Raw genomic sequence first — 20,729 nt, 5'->3', positions numbered from 1 at the left:
AAACCTAACTAACCTAAGGACATCACACACATCCATGCCCGAGGCAGGATTCGAACCTGCGACCGTAGCAGTTGCGCGGTTCCGGACTGAGCGCTTAGAACCGCTAGACCACCGCGGCCGGCTATAATAGGTACAACAAGGGACCTAAAATAGAGGCCTGGGGCACCCCTTGTCTGATGGTTTCATATTTTGAATGACTGTTGTTACGTGGAAAGCCTGATACAGACATACACTGTTGCCTATTAAAAAGATAGTATGAGAAAAAATGGCTCAAATGGCTCTGAGCACAATGGGACTTAACTTCTGAGGTCATCAGGCCCCTAGAACTTTGAACTACTTAAACCTAACTAACCTAAGGACATCACACACATCCATCCCCGAGGCAGGATTCGAACCTGCGACCGTAGCGGTCGCGCGGTTCCAGACTGTAGCGCCTAGAACCGTAGGATGAGAACCATGAGCCTGCTACTCCTGTTATCCTATAATATTTTAACTGTTGTAGAAGGATATCATGCTTAACACAATCAAAAGCTTTAGCCAGATCACAGAATATTCCAAGTGGTAATAACTTTTTATTTATTGATTCTAATATATCATCTGTAAAAGTGAATATAGCTTGATCAGTTGTCAATCCTTTCCAAAATCCAAACTGATTGTGAATGAGAATATTTTTCTGTACTAAGTCTTTAGAAAGTCTATTGCACTTACACCTTTTAAACATTTTTGAAAATATTGACAATAATGAAATGGGGCAGAAGTTTCCCACTGATGATTTGTCTCCTTTTTGTGTAATGATTTGACAATAACATATTTAGAGCCTATCTGGAAAAGTACCACTGTGGAGGTATTCATTACATAATTAACTCAGTATGTCACAAAGTTCTGAGGACCAACATTTGATTATAGTAGTGCTGATTTCAACATAGCCACTGGAACATTTGTTTTTAAGAGATATAATAATATTAGAAATCTGTTTTGGTGAAGTAGGTTATGGTTGAATTTTGTCAGACTTCTGCAGAAATGCATTTTTTAAAAATTTTAAAGCTATCTTCTGAGGAATAATGCAAACCTAAGTTTCTGAAAGGAAATAGTTGTTGAAAGTGTCGGCCATTTTGGAGGTATCTCTAGTCAGTTCATTATTTACATTTAACATTATTTCCTCATTTGCCTGATCAGTTTTTCCTGTTTCACTTTTTACTCTTTTTTCTTTATAATAAGTACATTTTGAGGTTCTGATTACTTTGTTTAGAATTTTACCATATAATTTATAGTGTGATTTAGCTCTGTAGTCATCGTTTTCCCTTGAAATTAAGTTCAATCTTCTTTTTGTTTTGCAAGATACTTTTATTCCATTTGTAATCCAAGGTTTTGAGACATTTAATCTATTTGATTTGATTACTTTCTTAGGACAGCTGTTTTCAATGTGACCTACGACTGTATTGGAGAAACAGTTACGTTTTTCATTTATCCTGAGTGATTTGTATATATCTTTCCACTCTGTATTCCTCAAACAGTTTTTTATACCTTCAATTCCTGTTCCATTTATTATTCGTATAGTTTCCCACTTCCTATTATTAGTTGAATCAGGCCCCACTATATTAAAGGTAAGCAACTGGGCGTCATGATCTGAAAGACCATTAAATTTTGGATTTATACTATGATTTGCTAGTGTGGTAGTATCTATGAAAATGTTATCAATAGCAGTGCTGCTGGTACCCATAACCCTGGTTGGAAACTGTATTCTTATGGAATGACATTATACGAAGTGGTAAAAGACTCTAGTATGGATCTTGAGTGACTATCCTCCAGCAAATTTTAATTAAAATCTCCTTTTAGTATGAGTTCATTATTTGTAGAAGTTAAGAAATTTAAAACTGCATCAAGATGTTTAGTGAATAGCTGGAAATTACCAGTTGGAGCCCTGTGTATTGTGCCTATAATTATTTTCTTTTGTGTGTTTCTACTTGTGTGGCACAGGCTTTAAAATGCTGATGACTACAGTATTTGTGAATGTCAATGTTTCTATAATTGTGACCCTTTCTAATGTGTGTGCAAACTCCTCCTTTCTCTATCTCTTTTCTATGATACTTTGAAGCTAAGGTATACCCTTCCATATTAAGCATTTCTGTTTCACTACTTAAATGATGTTCAGGAATACAAATAATATCAACAGGATTTGTAGACTGTAGCTCATCTAAACAGATCTGAAATTTATTAATTTTGTTTTTAAACCTCTGATATTTTGATGTAGTAAATTCACTGTTACTTTTTTTTTCTTCACAAGTATTTCAGATACATCTTGTTTCAATATTGAATGTGTAGATAATGAGGTTAACCTAAAAAAGAGCTACTTACATGAGTTGCAGTGTCCCCCCTTAAAGAATTTGCTATCAACCTAGCCAGTATATCCATCCTTATTCTATTGAGATGCAGGCCATCAGAAGTAAAGCCCCACCTAGCAGTAGTGTCAACAGGGAACATCTGTGCAAAGCTTCATCTGATCTTCACTCCATTTCGCGACCTATTGGACCTTACGTTCCGAATGGTCTTCGCAATATTAATGTGTCGTAAATCAAGGGGCACAAGAAATTCAACACATTGCAATTACGTAGCAATAAGAGACCTTACAAGACAGTGCACGTTTAATCAACCTTTTGTCGATGGACCACGCCTACGACTGTAGAATTCCTTCAGTAACTTTATCATCTCCAAATGCACACTAATATCAAACTTACGGTCATGAATTCGATCGCAGTGTCCGCTAAACAAGAAGTAAACCGACCACTCACGGACGGTGGCAGACTTGCATCTGTAAAAAGCCACATAATAAGAAAACTCACAGGGTTGCATGTAATCAGACTCTATTGTAAGATTTTTTATTGTTCCTCGTACCGATATGATGCTTCGCAGCCCCATCAGCGTTCCATCCATCCATTTTCTCGAAGACCTCTCGTGATAGATCACAGCACAGTCAGGACCCGGGATATTGAAACAGTCCTGAGATGGCTCCTGAACAATTGCGCGCGAACTGGCAGCAATTTTCTTAGTTCTGCATAGCCTATTCCTAGCTGTCAGAACAGCCGGTCGTTCCGCACGAAACGTATTGTTTACAGAATTCTCATTAGATTTCCCTTTACGACGTGTTACTCGGTAGCCTAGGAAGGGCAATTTCACCGACGGCAATCTCCGGGTAACTGCAGACGCTCCACCGTAACTGGATTGTTTCGTGCTTAGTTATGCAAGATCTGTGCGAATCATGGCTGGAATGGCAACTTATTTCGTCGCGTGCGGAGGCTTCATAAGTAAAACCAATATTTTCTGTCGACGTGCGCAGACTGCACACAACGAGACTCGGAGAATGGTGACGTGTGAGTGACTTCTTTTTTTTATGACGCTATATTGATGCTGCCATAAAAGTTTGATTCAGTACAGGAATTTCTTGGATTCATTCTGCTGTTAGTTTATAGTTTGTCACGTAACAACGAACAATTATTGAAGTTCGTGCGTAGAATCGATGAAACTGAATGCCTGGCATCGCACTACAGAAGCCTGCATTACCAAGAACTGCTGAAAGCTAGAACTATCGTACAATCCCCACCTCACACATTCGAACTTCTGTACAGAATTGCCGTGTTTGGCTCAAGGAAAGGCCACAGGCATCAAGAGTTCTATAATTTCCTTTGACAATGAAAGCGATGTATAAGAAAACCCTCAAATCCTAGGAGATTTTGTCCACCTAAAGAAAGCATTCGACGAAAAATCTTTGAAACCGTCAGAAAAATAAATATCTTTGTAAGAGAAATCGAGTAAGGTATTAAAGAAAGTGCAAGAATCAAGGAAAGTCGAGAAAAATTAAAGGTCAACCGCAACGTCCTCAGATTAAAAGATGTGGGCCTTCTCTAGTGTTAAACCTGTATATCGAGAAAGCAGTGAAAGAAATAAAATAAAAGTTCTAAAGCGGGACTAAAGTTCAGGACGACAAAATATCAATCATATAGCAATCTTTGTAAACATACATCAGACACCACCAGTGGAAAATCATTATTTTGCCAGTACCTAACCGAAATAAATCATTCCGAAGGGTCCATTATAGGGAATTTAAAAATTCCGTATAATGCCCTCAAAGGACTCACACATCTATGAAGGATGTGGGCAAACAGATTTCTGGTAGCTACTGCACCTCAGTAAGTTTTGTACAATAACGCCAGTGGTCTATTTTACACAATGTTTTAGATGTATGTGACGATGCTATGCTGAGTGTATTTATATGTTTAGACGATGCCATTACGGCTTTATGACATTAGGAAATGGTGTAGAACAGGTACGCTTTACCTCATTATATCTGTACATTCCCAGTTTGTATGATAGTATATTGTGATATGAAATGCTGTATTGTGTTGAAAGATAGATTGCCCACTAGGTGTATATATTTTTTTTATATTGTAGACCTGAAAATCGTCATTACTGACTGAAACCGGTCATCGTCAAAGGAATTTATATTGCGATCAAAGACTGGAATAAAAAACATTTGACTCATACTGAGTACTCTAGAAGAGGTAGAAATTTATGCACACAAATAAATAAGACTTTATCTTTTAGAGTAAAATACGAGGGTTGGAACTTAAATAGTGGCAACTATTTATTCACAACCGATACAAAAGAGTTACATGTTTGCACCTATTACTGTTCTTCAAAGTAGTCACCAGCGTTGTGTAGAACCCGTTGGCAGATACGTGGAAGGTGCAGTAGACCATTAGCAGAGCCTATTCTATTGGTGATGCGAATGGAGCGGTCTACTGCCTGTCGAATCTCTGGAACAGTTCTGAAGCGAAGAAGTGGTTCCTTCATCTTCGGAATCAAAGTCACAAGGACTTAAGTCCGGGGAGTATGGTGGATGGTACAGTATTTCCCAGTCCCATCGACCGAACAGAGCAGCCACAGCTTGCGCTGTATGCTGCCGCGCATTATCGTGCAAAATGATGGGTGAGTTGCGCAGAAAGTGTCGCCGCTTCTTTCGCAAAGCTGGTTGCAGGTGATGCTCCAAAAACGAACAATAATACTGCGTATTGACAGTCTGCCGTGGAGGAACGTAATGCATTTGGATAACACTATCACAGTCGTACACGAGAATCACCATAACCTTAGACCGCTCCATTCGCACCGTCAACAGAACAGGCTCTGCTAACGGTATACTACGCCTTTCACATCGCTGGCAACGGATTCTACACAAAGCTGGTGACTACTTTGAAGGACAGTAACAGGTGCAAACATGTAACTCTTTTTTGGTTGTGTATAAGTAGTTGCCACTATTTTAGTTCCAATCCCCGTATCTCTATGGTCTGTTTGATGATCTGTTGTTGATTGTATCTGCTCTTTTGTTTTCTGTTTTAACGTTTGATTCCTTTTCTGAAGATTTTAAAGCTGCATACTTCGCTTAAGCGATTTCTATGAATATTTGTGTTATCCTTTATCGTAAGTCTCTAATTATTTCATCCACTGTTTTTCCGTTAAACAATATTGCTACTACGACTATAACTGCAGCTTTTATATATGTATATACTAAATTGTAGGTCTGTTGACCAACGACGTTTTTCTGGTCGTCACTGCAAAACTCGACACTGCATTTGTGTCGCTGCAAACACGCCTGACGATATTTTTGCTTTGCTTGGCAATTCATCGTGATGTATACATCGCCGTGACTGGTAGCTGCGTCTGACCACACATTAATGGATCTTCGTCTCTGCCGTTCCGCGTAAACATTATCAGCGGTCAGTCGCTGTTACATCTCTGAGAGCATCAACTTGTTGCCTCACACGGTTCATATCGATACTCTTCACGCCGTCTCCATGGCAACTAACGGCGTCTCCTTAGTTTACCTTTTGTGTGGTTACGCACTGTATATCGAAGTCGACTTTACGAACTGCCCATAGAGGGCAGTCTCCGTTCTCAGAACCAATTGCTATTGATTTACTGCCTGTAACTTTACCTGGTGTATTTTGATAATTCTTCTAGCAGTTATGCTTTGTTGTTTTTTAGTTTAGATTTCAGCTTTTGTATTTTATTTTATGCTGCTACCTTGTATCTATGTAACTTCTGCAACGTTTTTACTTACTTTGTGCCCTATCAGCTGCTGCTGATGTCATCCGAAAGGTGGTGGGCGGAGCCGCTTCTTCTTACCCTATAGCCTCACCACACTATCCAGAAATTGACGTTCGTTTCTCTACATACAGTACCATCTCCGCCTCTCACCACTGAGTACATATAGTTTTAATTATTCTTATGTTTATATGTTTCAGTTGGTAACCCTTGTTGTTAGATGTTCCTCCAAACCTAAAAATGTACTTATATTTCAGACAATGGTCTGAAGATGGTCTTAGAAACAGCTTGAATGCGGTCATCATTTTAATAATTGTTTTTAACGCTCAGGACTGTTAAAATAAAAATCAATTATATAATTTGGTGATGATATTCCTAACATTGGGCAGGTGTGAAAGACTGGCAGGATCTGCTGAATGCGATGAACAGTCTATAGATCACAGAAAATGGATTGAGAGTAAAGCAAAGCAAGGCGAGACTAATGAGGAACAGCAGATACCAGATACGTAACAATCTGAAAATCGAGACTGGGAACCATGGACAAGAGATGAAGGAATTTTGCTGTCATGGATACCAAATAACGTACGAGTGTAAAAGTAAGGAGGGCACAAGAAGCAAACCAGCATAGGAAAAGAGGGTATTTCTCTCTAAAATAAGTCCGCCAAAACAAATGTACCCCTTAATTATGGAATAAAACTTAACCATGAACCAAAGGAAAAAGGGAAACGTAAATACCTGAAGGGATTGAGATATTATGTCATATTACATAGGCTCATAACCAATTACGTTCGTGAAAAATCGATGGGGAAAGGAATATGAGGGAAACATTAAGTACAAGAAGGAGTAGACTTATGGGGCAAATATTAAGACATTTTAGAATAACGTTCATGTTACTAGAAGGAGAAAGAACACGCAAAAATTCCAGGGGGAGATAAATTGTAGCATATCCAACAAACAACGGGGGACGTCAGCTGTAAGTGCTGCTCTGAGATCATGAGATAAACGCAGGAGAAGATATCGTGCAGGATAGCATCAAACCAGACTGAACAAAACAAAATTAGAAAACAACCATTTTTATTGTGAAAAAATGAAAAATATCGAAGAGAACGCTGAAGCAGCTACATTCGTAAACAAACCCCTTGTAATAATAATTTTTGTTGTTTTTCATTTTCTTTGTCCGTTCTGTTAGGCAGAAATTTTTCTTCTTCTGAAATTATTAACCTGTATTCTTGTTTACAAAATGTTGTGAATCGTACACATAGCAACCTGGACGACAATTATGTTGACACTTGAAATTGTACCCATGGTATTCTCAAGACTGGTAGTAGTTTTACAATGCCTTGAAAGAACTTTACGTTTCCAAATAAATCCGACAGCAATATTAAGGCCTATACGACGTTTTTTATTGCAGCAACGAACAATGATCAGGGCAATGTGGTTCCTGTCTGTTTTAGTCGGTTTTACGTATCTTTAACATTGGTTATGACTTCTCATGTTGGCTACTGAATCTTTCTAAATTGATTTACTAAATTATTCAACGGGTTTATGGATTCACCATGTGGAGGACGGGGGCGGCCACGCAGAATACAGATTAATAAACCACCGCCTTGACTGGTACATGTCGGTGCCGCTATAAATCGCCAGAATTGTTTGTTGTGCATGTATGCAAGCCGCTCTCACTCTTCAATTGGCGATTTAGTGTCGCTGTAATTTACTGCACCGTGTGGCGCACTGTGTAAATCACCGGAGTTGTATTCGACTAGGGCATCATTCGGGTCCTAATACGGCCTTTCTAGATTGTATTTTCAATAAAGCATTTAAGTAAGTGCCGTACAGATCCTTCAACGTAACAATCGAATAACGAAAATAATCCCCCCCCCCCGCCCTGGCCAGTTCTCAACCGGCATTCGCTCTCTACTCATATGAAGTCACCGACACTTGAAGTCCGTATATATATGTTACGCATTGGTTTGTGCATCATAAGACGCAACTCAGAATTATACGTAAGTAAAGTTATCGTTACGGAAGTCAATTTTGCATACTACAATGGATAAAAACACACAATTACACAGACTTTTGAAATCATTTTGGTTCATAAGTGGTTCACAGCAACATCTTTGCGCAAGCTAAGAGAGAAGAGGGCGAAATAATCTCCTTTTCAGAAAACTGAGTTATTGCAGTTGTTCATATACAACTTGAATAACCGTTTCCTTCCCCCCTTTTTTGTACGAGTGTACATGTAGTCTTCGTATTCTGATATCATGTTTTCTTTGTACATTCACCAAAGGACTTGAACGAAAAAAATTGGTAGTATTTATATGAGCTAAGGTGAGTTATATACGAACTGTGAACCGCATGAGGACAGAGATGTGAGAGCAAATACTTTTTCTTTAAAAATCCTAAAGTTAGAATTTTAAATTTTGGTGGCAAGTAAAACAGCTTTCTTTACTAAGAAATGTACTGTCGCAGGTCATCAGCGAAGTAATTAAGAAAGTCTCCTGTTCTACAGCAGCAACATATGGTAGACATTAGTTTAAAACACGAGAGAAATATTTCAGTACTCTGAATATCGTTTGAGGAATAGTGATTTACCTGCCACATAACTGGTCTAAAGATTACGTGCGTACGGTCATATAAACATTCTGTTTTAGGATAGATAGTCGTACTACGTTTAAATCAATACCTGATTACATTTCTAACGAGCATATTTTGCACAAACGAACTGTTTTATAGTGTTATTTCAGTCCTCGCTTCTCCTCTGTATATAAGTTTCAGTTAAGACGGTCGTTAATCTACGCTGATAATACAGTCACTACCGTCCCCATCGCTTTCTAAATTAACTGGATCAAAGATCAGAAATAGCGTCTATTTCGTCTTCTGAGAATTTACCACAAAAACTTATCTTCGTATGTTATTTCTCCATACTCTAAATTATCTGTACATTTGGTTTTCAAAAGAGACCCTTTCGTTATATTGTTAATACTACAATCGTCGCTAGTTCAACCTTCTTGTCATTTTACAAAAGGGTAACTATCACTCTTATTCAGTGACAAGAGACTGTTAATAGTTATTCTTACCCAGAGTATAAAACGCGTTTTCTAGTTTCTTGTTTACTCTTATTCTCAATTCATAGCATCTTAACTGTCATTTGCTTTATTTTTAAAACAGTTTTCACATTTTCAGAGCAATGCTCAGCACCGTTTCCTTTACAGCTCAACAGTTCCTATAGTTATTTGTTTCGCATAGAAAGTATACGCTTTTTGTGGAACTCGTTATCTACACTTGCTCTGTACGTGAGTTCAGTCCGTTACTGCATGTTTCTTTCTCTCCATCGCTGCACCTTCGATATACAAACTGAAGAGAAAAAATGCTGTTCCTCATCCCTGATAATACTTACCTGCCGAAACTGGCTACATATTTGCTTTGATGAAAAAGAGAATGTTGGGTCTATCTGATTTTCATGCTTACCAAAATTGCTCTACTAGTCTTCGTAACGGAGGACGTGAAGTTTAGCTGTGTTGATTTCTGTCTGCTAACTCCTTCGCTTGTGAAAATGATACAATACTATTTATAGGTGTTTTTGACGAAATGATGATGTAGTTATAGTCTACAATCATCAGACTAGTTAGATGCAGCTGTCCACTCTACTATGTCCTGTGCAAGCCTCATTTCTGACTAACTTTTCCTACTTACATCCACTGCGAAAAAAAAATTAAAAAAAATGGTTCTGAGCACTATGAGACTTAACTCCTGAGGTCATCAGTCCCCTAGAACTTAGAACTACTTAAACCTAACTAACCTAAGGACATAACACACATCCATAACCAAGGCAGGATGCGAACCTGCGACCGTAGCGGTCGCGCGGTTCCAGACTGTAGGGCCTAAAACCGCTCGGCCACCTCGTCCGGCACATCCACTGCAACTTAACCTTGTTCTACCTCCACAAGTTAAAGACTTTTCCTTAATTATTCGCGATGTGTCCTACCAATTGAAACCTTCTATCAGGCAAGTTGTACCATAATGCTCAATTTGCCTTCATTTTCTTTATTTTTATTTGATCTCTTCACTTAATCTTCAGCCTTCTTCTGTACCACCTCATTTCAAAAGATTATATCATTTTCTTGTTGATATCGTCTGCTCTTCTCTTCTTTTCAAGGCACTATTAATTCCGTTGAAATGACCCACAGAGTCTCTGCTGAATTACAATGTCATGGGCAAAACTTAAGGTCTTATTCCCTTTCCAAATTGCTCCTTTGTTGCCGTTGTTGCTTGTTCAGTATACAGATTGAATAAAATCAGGAATACGCTACAACCCCGACTCACTCTCTTCTCAGTTACTGGCTTCCCTTCATATTTTTTGACTCTTAAAACTGCGATCTGTCTGACGTAGCAGTTGAACGTTTCACTCCCTGTATTTTGTTACTGCTACCATTAGAATCTGAAAAATTCCTGTCATCACTTTCGAAAGCTTTCGCTAACTGTGAAATAGGTTCAATACTGTCTCAGTGCTCCAACGGATCTCCAAAACCCAAACTGATCTTCCCCGAAGTCAGCATCTAACACTGCTTCTATTATTCTCTAAATAATTCGTGTCGGTACTTTTCATCCATGACTATTAACCTCAATGCTCTGCAATCTAACCTTCACACCTGGCAGCACCTGTTTCATTTGGCACTGGAGCTAAAAACGTTCTTTTTTAAGTCTGAGGGCATTTCCTTTGGCTTTTATATCTTGTATACCAGCTGAAATAATTTTGTAATGTTTGGCTTTCCCAAGGGTCTGTTGTCAGTGCAAGAACAAATCAGAATACTAATTGCTCCCTAACTAATCGAGATACAATAAGGAGTGCAATTGGATTTAAAACTTTTACCACACAGTTCCTGGATGGGGCGTCGTTATCAAAAGCGTTGGTAGTGTGTGGCGTACCTGGAAATAGTATGAAGGAGTCGCTTATGTTCTGATGTCCACAGCCTTGTGAAGAGGTTCACAGACGTCGCAGTTCTGTACTAGAGTATGACTTCGTTAGGATTTGGAGGGCTCGCCGAAGTTCATCCCAAAGAAAAGTTGTGTAAAGTGTGAAACATTTAGAGGAAAAAATGAAACATTCGCTTTACGGCAACGGTATTTAATGCGGCATTAGACTGCCCCTAGTTGACACACTTCTCAGTGAGGTCGCATTATTCCCACCATGAGCACTTGTTCGTCTGCACTACTGTGAAGTGCATCTGTTCTACTAAACAAGTGCTCATATCTCTTAAGGTATGCGTTTTTGAGCGCGTGTCCACTCCAAAAATATGTATAGCGCAGAGCCTGCAGTACAAGTATAGTAATGACGTGTCAAGATTTTTCAGTGCATAGACTACAGTGCTTGCGTGTAGCGAACTCCTGACAACCATCTGCATCCCCTTCTTCGCTGACAGCTAGCAATTAGGAGAACTTGACACTGTTGTGTTATTGAGAGCAGTCATTATATGCTGGCCTCAGTAGACAGACTTAGTACCAACATTCTCTCATAAAGCGGACGGGTTCGAGTCTCACTTTGAGCGTGCTGTTGCTGTGTTCTTGAGTGCTCTACACTGATAAAAATGATTATATATGGCTATATGATTAATACAATATTATTTGTATATACGGATACCACTAATACGAGCTCGCTTCTCAACAGTGAAATTGCGTTCAGTTCGTTGAACGCCAGCATTTTAAATTAGACCTAAAAGTGACTATATGGAATATCTGCTGAAATACATAAACAAAGATTGGACGTACGGTTTTTTCGGGCAGACTCTGCAACGTCTTTCTGCGATCACGGATTACTTTCCAGGTTCTTAGTTAGGTTGCACCTGTCATTGTTTCTGTCAGATAAGTGATGTGTAACGTGAAGTATGATTCGGAAATCAACCTTTGACCAGCGAAGGACAATGCCACAGGTTTCACAAAAAATTAAAAGTAAAAACTGCCTGCGTTACATTAATTAAACTTATTCGATTTGAAAATAAGCAACAGAAATTGATTACAGGTACTTGTGTACTTCCGTTTCCTTAGTTTCACTGTCAAAGATACGCGAAAAACGCTGTGATTATGTTTTAGACAAAGATGATGTCCGAAATATGCAGAAGTTTATTAGTACAATCACTCACGTTACCAGAATATTTTCTTCGGTATCAAATCACTGTGATGTCATTAGCACGTGAAACATTTACATTTTGTACGTGATATTGAAAACAGTATGTTTCAGCTCTATTTTTAATATTGATACGAGTTAAATACTGTACCGCCGGGAGAGGTTATTTTCTTTCCAACACCTCCCATTTTGTAATAACCTACAGCACAGTTTGTTTTAGTCGTACGCTTTGTGTTAGGTGTTACTCAATATGTGAGTGACCTCCTTTACAGAACACTAATAATTTAAGTGCAAAATCAGAACAAGAGTTCGCATACACTCTAGAAATGGAGATAATTTATTGCTAGCAGTGTTCGAAACCCGATATTTCTGGTAACTTCCAGCATATTAATACCTCTGTGCACCTATATGACAAACAAGAGGTTGCTGAATTAAATGAACAAATGCAACCCTGCTATTAATGAGTTGTGCATTATCCTCTTGCAGCGAGCAACGCTATTCCCCCAACTTAGAGGTTCAAGTTCATTTGATTACTTTGACCGTGGTATGCGAAATAGTGAAACGTTTTCGTAATTAAATTATTTTCAATTTATGTCTACACTGTTAAGAACTTAAGAAATAAATATACGAGAAACTGCTGTGCTTTGTACCTGTAGAGCTGTATCGTGTATGATAATGAATTTCACGTTACACAAAAGAGGATTTACAATATTTTGAAGTTATATGCGTTTGGAGATTTTAAAAAAAAATGTGTTCCCGAAGCTTCGAAAATGGCTTGAAAAAGTTAATCACAGGAATGGAAAAGAGTCTCTTGCACTTGGAACACTTTGGAATCAAGACCCATCGGTTACAAAATATAATCGGATTACGTAGATAACAGACGCTTCAATACTACAACGTTTAAGAAATGTACACGAGTATTATTTGTATTAGTCTGCTGCTTCACATCAACGTCAGCATCTCAATATTATTCAAGCAACTACCTCCATCTTAAGAATATTATTCATTATAATTTAGAGACTTGTGAAGTCAACGCAGAATATCATTTCTGCACTTTGTGTGGGCATTTAACTTACCTCGTTCCGATATCATAAACGAAGTGGAATCATCTGTATATATGCATATAAATATATATGTAGATGCCCTCAGTAGCCAATAACCTAACAATAACTGATTTATCCCTGTTATCTATCAGAAATATTTTTTTTTTAAATATTCAAATGACACGAAGAAACAAGTGTTAGGAAGACTATATCTGAGTAGCTGCAACACTTATTATGGCCCCAATAGGTGAGGTTTTAAGGCTGAAACGGTTCAAAAGATAATCACCTGTAAACTAATATATTTTTCTCTGAGAAAATAAAAAATTGCTCCAGAAGTGTCTGCTAGTCGAGTACAGATACTTCGGCCTTCGGCCTTTTGTCTCACACTCTTCAGTAAACCACACTACTCCGTCACCTCGCATTCGGGAAGACGACGGTTCAAACCTGCGTCCGGCCATCCTGTTTTAGGATTTCCGTGATTTCCCTAAATCGCTTCAGCCAAATTCTGGGATGATTCTTTTGAAAGGGCACGGCCGACTTAGTTCCCCATCCTTCCCTGATCCGATGGGACCGATGACCTCGCTGTATGGTCTCCTCCCCCACCCAACCAACAATCATGATTCTGTCACATTTCGTTACCCTTTACTCTGTATACACTTAAGTCCTAGCTGACATGTATCTCATACTTCAGATTCGTTGAAGCCGATGCCGAAAACGTATTTAAGAAACAATCACCCTTAGACATAGTGAAATTCCGAGTAGCGCACTGAATGACTACATGCTATTGACTTTGCTTAAGACCGGACCTATGAAGCCGATGGTCACTGCGTGCTGACGTTTTGTCAGCTCCATATATTTGCACGACTTACCTGACTACAACTGTGATATTGTAGACGAAGGCTCTGATGCAATGTTGATTCCTTCATGGCGATAATTCTGAAGGACTAGAATGGAATAACAGACTGTGACTGAATCTTTGATATTTATCTATTACAGAATATTTAGTGTTCCTTCCCACTGTAATTATTGTTTCATTTTTTTCACGCTACACTTTTTGCAATTGATATTCGTTGGGAATATTTAATACTACATGCTTCCATTGGAGCTGATATTTACAAATCTTACTTAAGTATGTACAGAATCAAGCGTTGTCACAGTGAAAATAATAACCTGCCTCCCCCCACACTACTTCGTAGTTCCGAAACTTGCAACGGTATAGTTTAAGCAAATAATAGTAATAATATAGCGGGAGTGTATGCCATTACGAACAACAAAGTAAAATACATCTGCAACATTAAGTACTCTCAGGTGACACGTTGCATATCTGTCTTCGCTTTCAACTCGTCGTTAAAATATCAGTCATACTGATATTACCCGTAACTGTTGCAGAGGTCGCTAGCGTACACCTGTGCGAAGTGCTTGGCTCGGAGGTCAACTTGTTCGAATTCTGTGACGGATGAAGTTTTCAGTGAGACTAGTGCCTGGCCAGCAAATGGAGGAAAGGCGGTGGCGGAAAGTTCCTGACCAACAATCTTTGAGCCAATGTCTTGGACTTAATTCCAAACCTTTCCGCAGTGTCTCACGCGAAGTGAGGGCATGTAATTCTGCTGTTGGTGATCTGTTCGTCGGATGGTGACATTATGCTCGGCGGCTGCGTTGGTACTATTACAGAGAAGTAGGCTATGTGCCGGCACTGTGTTTCACCCTTTCTCGTCTCTCATCCTCATTATCATACAACACAGCCATAACACTATATTATAAACGCATCCATTACATTAATCTAGACTCTGAAAATCCGCATACGACAAACGCTTCACGTATCTTCAACGAAACGGGCAAATTCCCGGGGAGGAAGAACATTCTTTCCGACACGCAGAAGTACAACCTTGCAGAAAATTCCAGCCAGCAATGCCATACATCAAGATCTGAATACATACCTCATTCTGTTAATCTGTAACTTCGTCATCCGCGAATTGTCAGAGATTGGACCATCATTTTCCGCTAAGCCATAAGTAAGGAACATGGACAGCACTTGACCTACCATGCATCCCTGGGTCACATCCAATGTTTTTTACGTGTTTATAGATTACTCCTTTCTTCAGAGTAACGGTTTGCATCTTCGATATAAAGACCATCTGGATGTATCTAGATATGATGGTAATTACGAAAATGTTTAGCTCACTACAGAACAGTATTCAGTACCTACCAGTCGAATTGTTTAAAGCAAAAAAGTTCAACAAATTAAAATAACATACATTATACTCTGTCGGCAAATTCTCTGCTAAAATGATACAGTATAAATTACAATTAGAAATGAAAAACATTCGCTCGCTTATTCCGTAGGCGATAAGGCAGTTACTTCGGAATAATGGTGGGATCACTGAATTCTACAAACATCCGCTGATTTTCAACACTTTATGTCCAGATATCTATAGAATTTTCCTTTGCAGCAATGGAACAATGTCAAGTACATACTTTCCTTTGCGTGTTTGTAATGGCACGGTCCAAATTGTTGTACTGCTACTTTATTTCTCTTTCTGAAGAGCTTTGTCACTGTGATAATAATCACTGCCAACATCAGACATCTGCCATCAACAGCTGGATAATAACTTCCCCTAGAAGCTTCACACATATTAAGATTTTCCGAATCCATGTCACCGCACTGTCTATTCAAGATCTTTTCTCTTGGAATTCAGTGAAGAGCTTATTTGGCTCATATATCATGCCTTCAACGATAACAGCCCATATCCATTTCGTTTTCATTACAGCCATCCTCGTATCTACGACTTAAGTCTGTTTCCTGTTCAGTTTGATTCAATTCCTGCTTTCCCAATAATTCCCAGGGTTTTATCATCGCTCGCTGCGGAGTCCTCAATGTGCAATTAGTTATGACATATAAAAATTGTGTTTCATTGGTATGAGGAAAAACTGGTAACACATACTGATTGTAAAATTTCCATTTCAAATACAATAAGAATTTAGTTTCTATACTTATATTCAGTTTCACAGTAGCCTAAAAAGCTACTTACAATGAAGAAACGAATGAAAAAAATAACACTCGGTTCTTGTTTTGGTACTCCTTAAGTAATCTGTCACATCGCGGCAAAATTTGAATGGATTACTTAGGTGATCATGTGTCGCAGCTTTTAAGTCGGATATTCCCTCCCTTTACAGGGAAAGTAAGTTATCGCTGAAGGCGTTGACCACAGTAGTGCGCCAATAGTATATTAGTAGTATGTACTTGTGACTATCCTTTAGAGAATAGATTTTATAACGCTTGTATCGGGTGAATCAAATTAGAGATGACATGGCAGCGTACTTTCCTTATAAATAAAACGTAGGACCGTGACAGGTCGTAAATAGTTATAAAATTGGCCGGCATCTTGGTTATATTACTCGTTACGTATGAATTCTTTATACCCCTCACTACTTCCTGAAAAGACTTACTTCATTGCTTCCGTAACTCGTAATAATGACCGTTTTCCACGCATATCGAGAATTAATGGTAATTCCATACAGTGCTGTGACTTCTGTAATTTGTAGCAAAGCTTCTGTTCTGTGTCGGCTTATAACGCATGTTAGAAACTCAAACACGCCGGCTATGAATAATCCCCTACGAACATGAGCATTCACGCACGCACGCACACACACACACACAAATATATATATATATATATATATATATATATATATATATATATATATATATATATATATATATAAAATGATTCCTGCTAGTTACCAACAGGTCAAATAACATACACCTTTCGTGTGCTAGGCATATCTCTTCTTTTCAATATTTGCTGTGCTGCAGGCGTATATTGCATACACTGCATCGTATACTATTGGTAAATGAAAAGTATATTGAAAACGTAGAATAATGTAAATGAGAAAATCCTCTTGGAATTTTACGAAGAAGGGAATATGTCGCAATCTACGTGGTCATTAGATGTGGATAATTTCACAAGATTGCCGGGAACTAAATGAAGGTCTCAGTGGAAAGCTTCGAAACATATCGTCTTATGATTTTTTCATGCGTGCTCAGTCTGCAGGTAACAAATTCTTGCATGGAAAAGTACATTCAGTGTACCAGGTATACTTAAATAATATTAAATCTCCTTGCTAGTTGCAGTGCTCCAGTATTCAGAGTGCTTAAGCTGAAGCAAAATTTCTGGCTACCATTTCATAATTATCTCTTGGTTACATATACCACGTTTCATGGTACAATGCTTTTTCGAGAACCTTCGCCCTAATTATTAAAATTACATTTTTAAGACGTGCGAGATTAAAACTCACTGACGTACACTTGCTCAGAGCTTAAATTTTCTTATTTTCGGGCACTTTTTGTACAGTGGACGACGTTGGAATTAAAGAAAGCACGACATTCATCGCTGAACATTATTTAAGAGTTTGATCGACGATTCCTGAGACTACAATAGAGTCAACAGCCGTAGCGGCAGCGAGGTCATCTTAACCAAGCTGAAAATAATGACAGTACGTCATGGAAGTACGTCATCTGCTGCATTGTTTATGTAGAGGACTATTTGAGAACTTGCGTTACCAGTCGAGATATTCATAATTAATACGTTGACGTAGATGTGACGGTTGTCGATTGACTAAAGCGAGCTATAGATTTCCAATGGGGGCTCTGAAGGCGTGGTGCGTGTTGCCTGCACATTCAGGCGTTAGCCGTTGTGGAAGTTCATGGCCAAATGTTATGGACCAGAAGAGAGCGGCCAGTATATTGCGCTCAGTAAATCTGTGTTTATAATGAAGGCAGCGGAGCAAATGTAGCATAGATGTCTGTTGTGAAGGCTGTTTGGCACCTGTATTTACTTCCTGTGAATGACTTAGAGGCATTTATTGGGTACTGTTGTTGTAAAGTACTGGGGTATTACTTACGATAATTTACCTTCTTAGAATATGTTGCAAGTGTACTAGTACGCCATATTAAAGCAATGAGCTCTTATGCAACATTTTTCTATATCATTTTACCTGTCACTCCGCAACTGAGACTTAAACGCATTTCGTAGTAAATAAGAGCATTACGTAGACGTCAAAATGCTAAACACTTCAAATTTTATACACTCCCACGTTACATATTAGCTCAAAATCTGAGTCAAAATTAAACATGTAATTGAGAATTTTGTACACGCTGAACCATGCACTAAAAAGCACCAAAATATGTAAATTACAAGAAGACACGAGAGGCAGGCTGCAGAACACTTTACCAGCTTCAGGCATATTTTATTATTATACCACAAAAAAAAAAAAAAAAAAACATCGAAGCAGATGACAGTAATAGGTGTACAATCTACAAAAGTATAAAGATAAGATGTAACTATAGTACCGTGTTATCTGTCGGAGTAATGTCGGACAGCAAATTAAGCGATACCGTGCAGATCTTAGAGCATCCTAAAACTAGTGTTTACTCTCAGAAACATCGACAGAATTCACATCAGTGAACGCACATTGTTACAGATAGAGCACAAGCCCTGGGTGTTTTACAATATGAAATTTTTAGTTATTTGCTTGTTTTTACAATTCCAGCCGTTATGAGGTTTACACATTACTAACCGACAATGACCTACAGAAATATTCGCTATCTAATAACATTGGGAGAGGACCGAACATGGAATGAGCAAATACGCGATGATTTAAAGGTATTAACTAATTGTTAAAAATTATGTTGTGGCACAACAGTTGTACGTCACTTCTATGTTAAAACAAGTTTTTGTCAAATAACAGACACACCTGACGACGACCTGCTGAAATAGGTGACTTGATGTTATTGTAGCAAATCATGCTTTTTTTTTAAAAAAAATAAAGAAAAACGTAATTATTGTCAGTTGCGATAACGGCAGCTATTTGGTGAATGTGGTAGGATCTTGACGACAAAGAGTCGTATGAAACCAGAGAGATATCATTAAGAATGCAAGTTAGATATAATTTTACAAAGATGCTGGGCGTGATCAGTGAAGAAACATCGCCTCTTTGAAGGAAGTTTTCAGCGAAAGCTGCGCAAATATTTGGTGGTAGCGCAATGTTATGGTGTTCGACATGTTGCTCTACTCAAACTACTGTGAAGTGGGTGTATGTGGCGCGCGCGCACTCGTGCGGGAGTCCCATTGATCAGGTGACCAAGGTCGCCAGCGTTGTAATACAAGTGTTGTGTACAAACAGGCCGGCCATACTGACCTCTCGAAGGCACGTGGCCCTGCACTGGGCGACGGTGAGCGGCGATCGCGCGGAATTCTCCTTGCCGGCGCCTCCAGAGGCGCTCTTCGTCCAGAGGGCCGCGTACAGCGGCGTCCCCCTGGACATCAGCACCAGAAGCCACAGCGAAACCATGACGCGATCCGCAACCTGCAGCATGGTCAGTCCTTCCACTACCGTTCTCCACAAACACAAGAAACCCCGTTACTGCTCCGAGCGACGTCCGCAGCTAGCATGCCACGTAATTCAGCACAGGACTGGAACAGCGTCTTCAGTACTTGGCTGGAATCATCGATTCATAACACACGGTCGGCGGGCTTTGCCAAATATAGAAATAAAACGGGTGATAAGGCGCACCTACACTCACACACGACCTACTCTGGCTTCGCGCGCGTGCGCACTGAGTCCATCGAGCAGCGGCAGCGCGGGGTCTGGCGGGGCATCACCCCCACTCCGTCGCCACGGCTGGTCACGTGAGACGCGCCGACCCGGCCCCCTCCTCCGCCGCGACTCAAACTTGTTTCGCAGCGAAAGCAATTGTCGGGGGCAGCTGCCTCCTGTTCACGGAAGAAGACCGCGTCTGTGTGACGCAGTCGAGCGGAAAACCATTTAGGCAGAAAGACGACGCCAAAGAAATTTCCTTCCGAGGTGCCTACCGAACTGGCGACTTGTGCGCTTGAACGGACGGCCATTTTGAAATTGTGCGGAGTCATTTGGGAGCGCAATGGAGGGCGTTACCCGCACGTGACGATTAGCGCGAACTCTATATACAGAAACCGCATTCTGTTGGATACTGTATGACAGCAGCGAAAACGGGCACACGTGAAAGCATCTAATGATAAACGCAAAAACGTTCCCAGTGAACAAGTACCCGCAAATGACCGATTTGGGACATGGGTGGTGAATGTGTAATTACGAGGTGCCAGTAACTTCGTTCGTCGTAAACGTCGTTATGCTCTGCTCTATGCGCACAAAGAAGCGGCCTGCAAAGTGATTTACAGAACCGGAAACTGTCGACGATTGTAATTAAACCACGCTTACAGGACGGACAGGGCAGTCGCAGCAGACGCGTCATTTGTCAGACAAGCGTCCGGTATAGTCCCAGTGGAACTTTATAGCAGCAAAGAGTATGCGGACTCAGGTTTCATGTGCGTACAGCCGACAACAATGCGTCGGTAGCTCCGCGTTTGTACCCACAAAAACATCCTTGCTACTTTGTGAAAAACTGACGTTTTGAGACTGTGCCTGTGTAC

The 20,729-nt window shown here is 39.6% G+C and overlaps 1 protein-coding gene across 1 annotated transcript in view; it reads right to left on the bottom strand.

Moving 5' to 3' along the window:
- LOC124622069 overlaps window positions 1–19,890 on the bottom strand; it is a 111,655-nt gene extending 91,765 nt beyond the window's left edge. The window contains exon 1 of the mRNA XM_047147642.1: window positions 19,459–19,890. Within this exon, the coding sequence (XP_047003598.1) occupies window positions 19,459–19,635 (177 nt within the window). The 5' untranslated portion in view covers window positions 19,636–19,890. The remainder of the gene's footprint in view (window positions 1–19,458) is intronic.
- Between the last annotated feature and the right edge of the window lie 839 nt (window positions 19,891–20,729).

This window comes from Schistocerca americana, chromosome 7, assembly GCF_021461395.2.
Source record: "Schistocerca americana isolate TAMUIC-IGC-003095 chromosome 7, iqSchAmer2.1, whole genome shotgun sequence".
Lineage (NCBI taxonomy): Eukaryota > Metazoa > Arthropoda > Insecta > Orthoptera > Acrididae > Schistocerca > Schistocerca americana.
The sequence above is the reverse complement of the archived record's forward strand: the minus strand, read 5'-3'. Positions and strand labels throughout refer to the sequence as shown.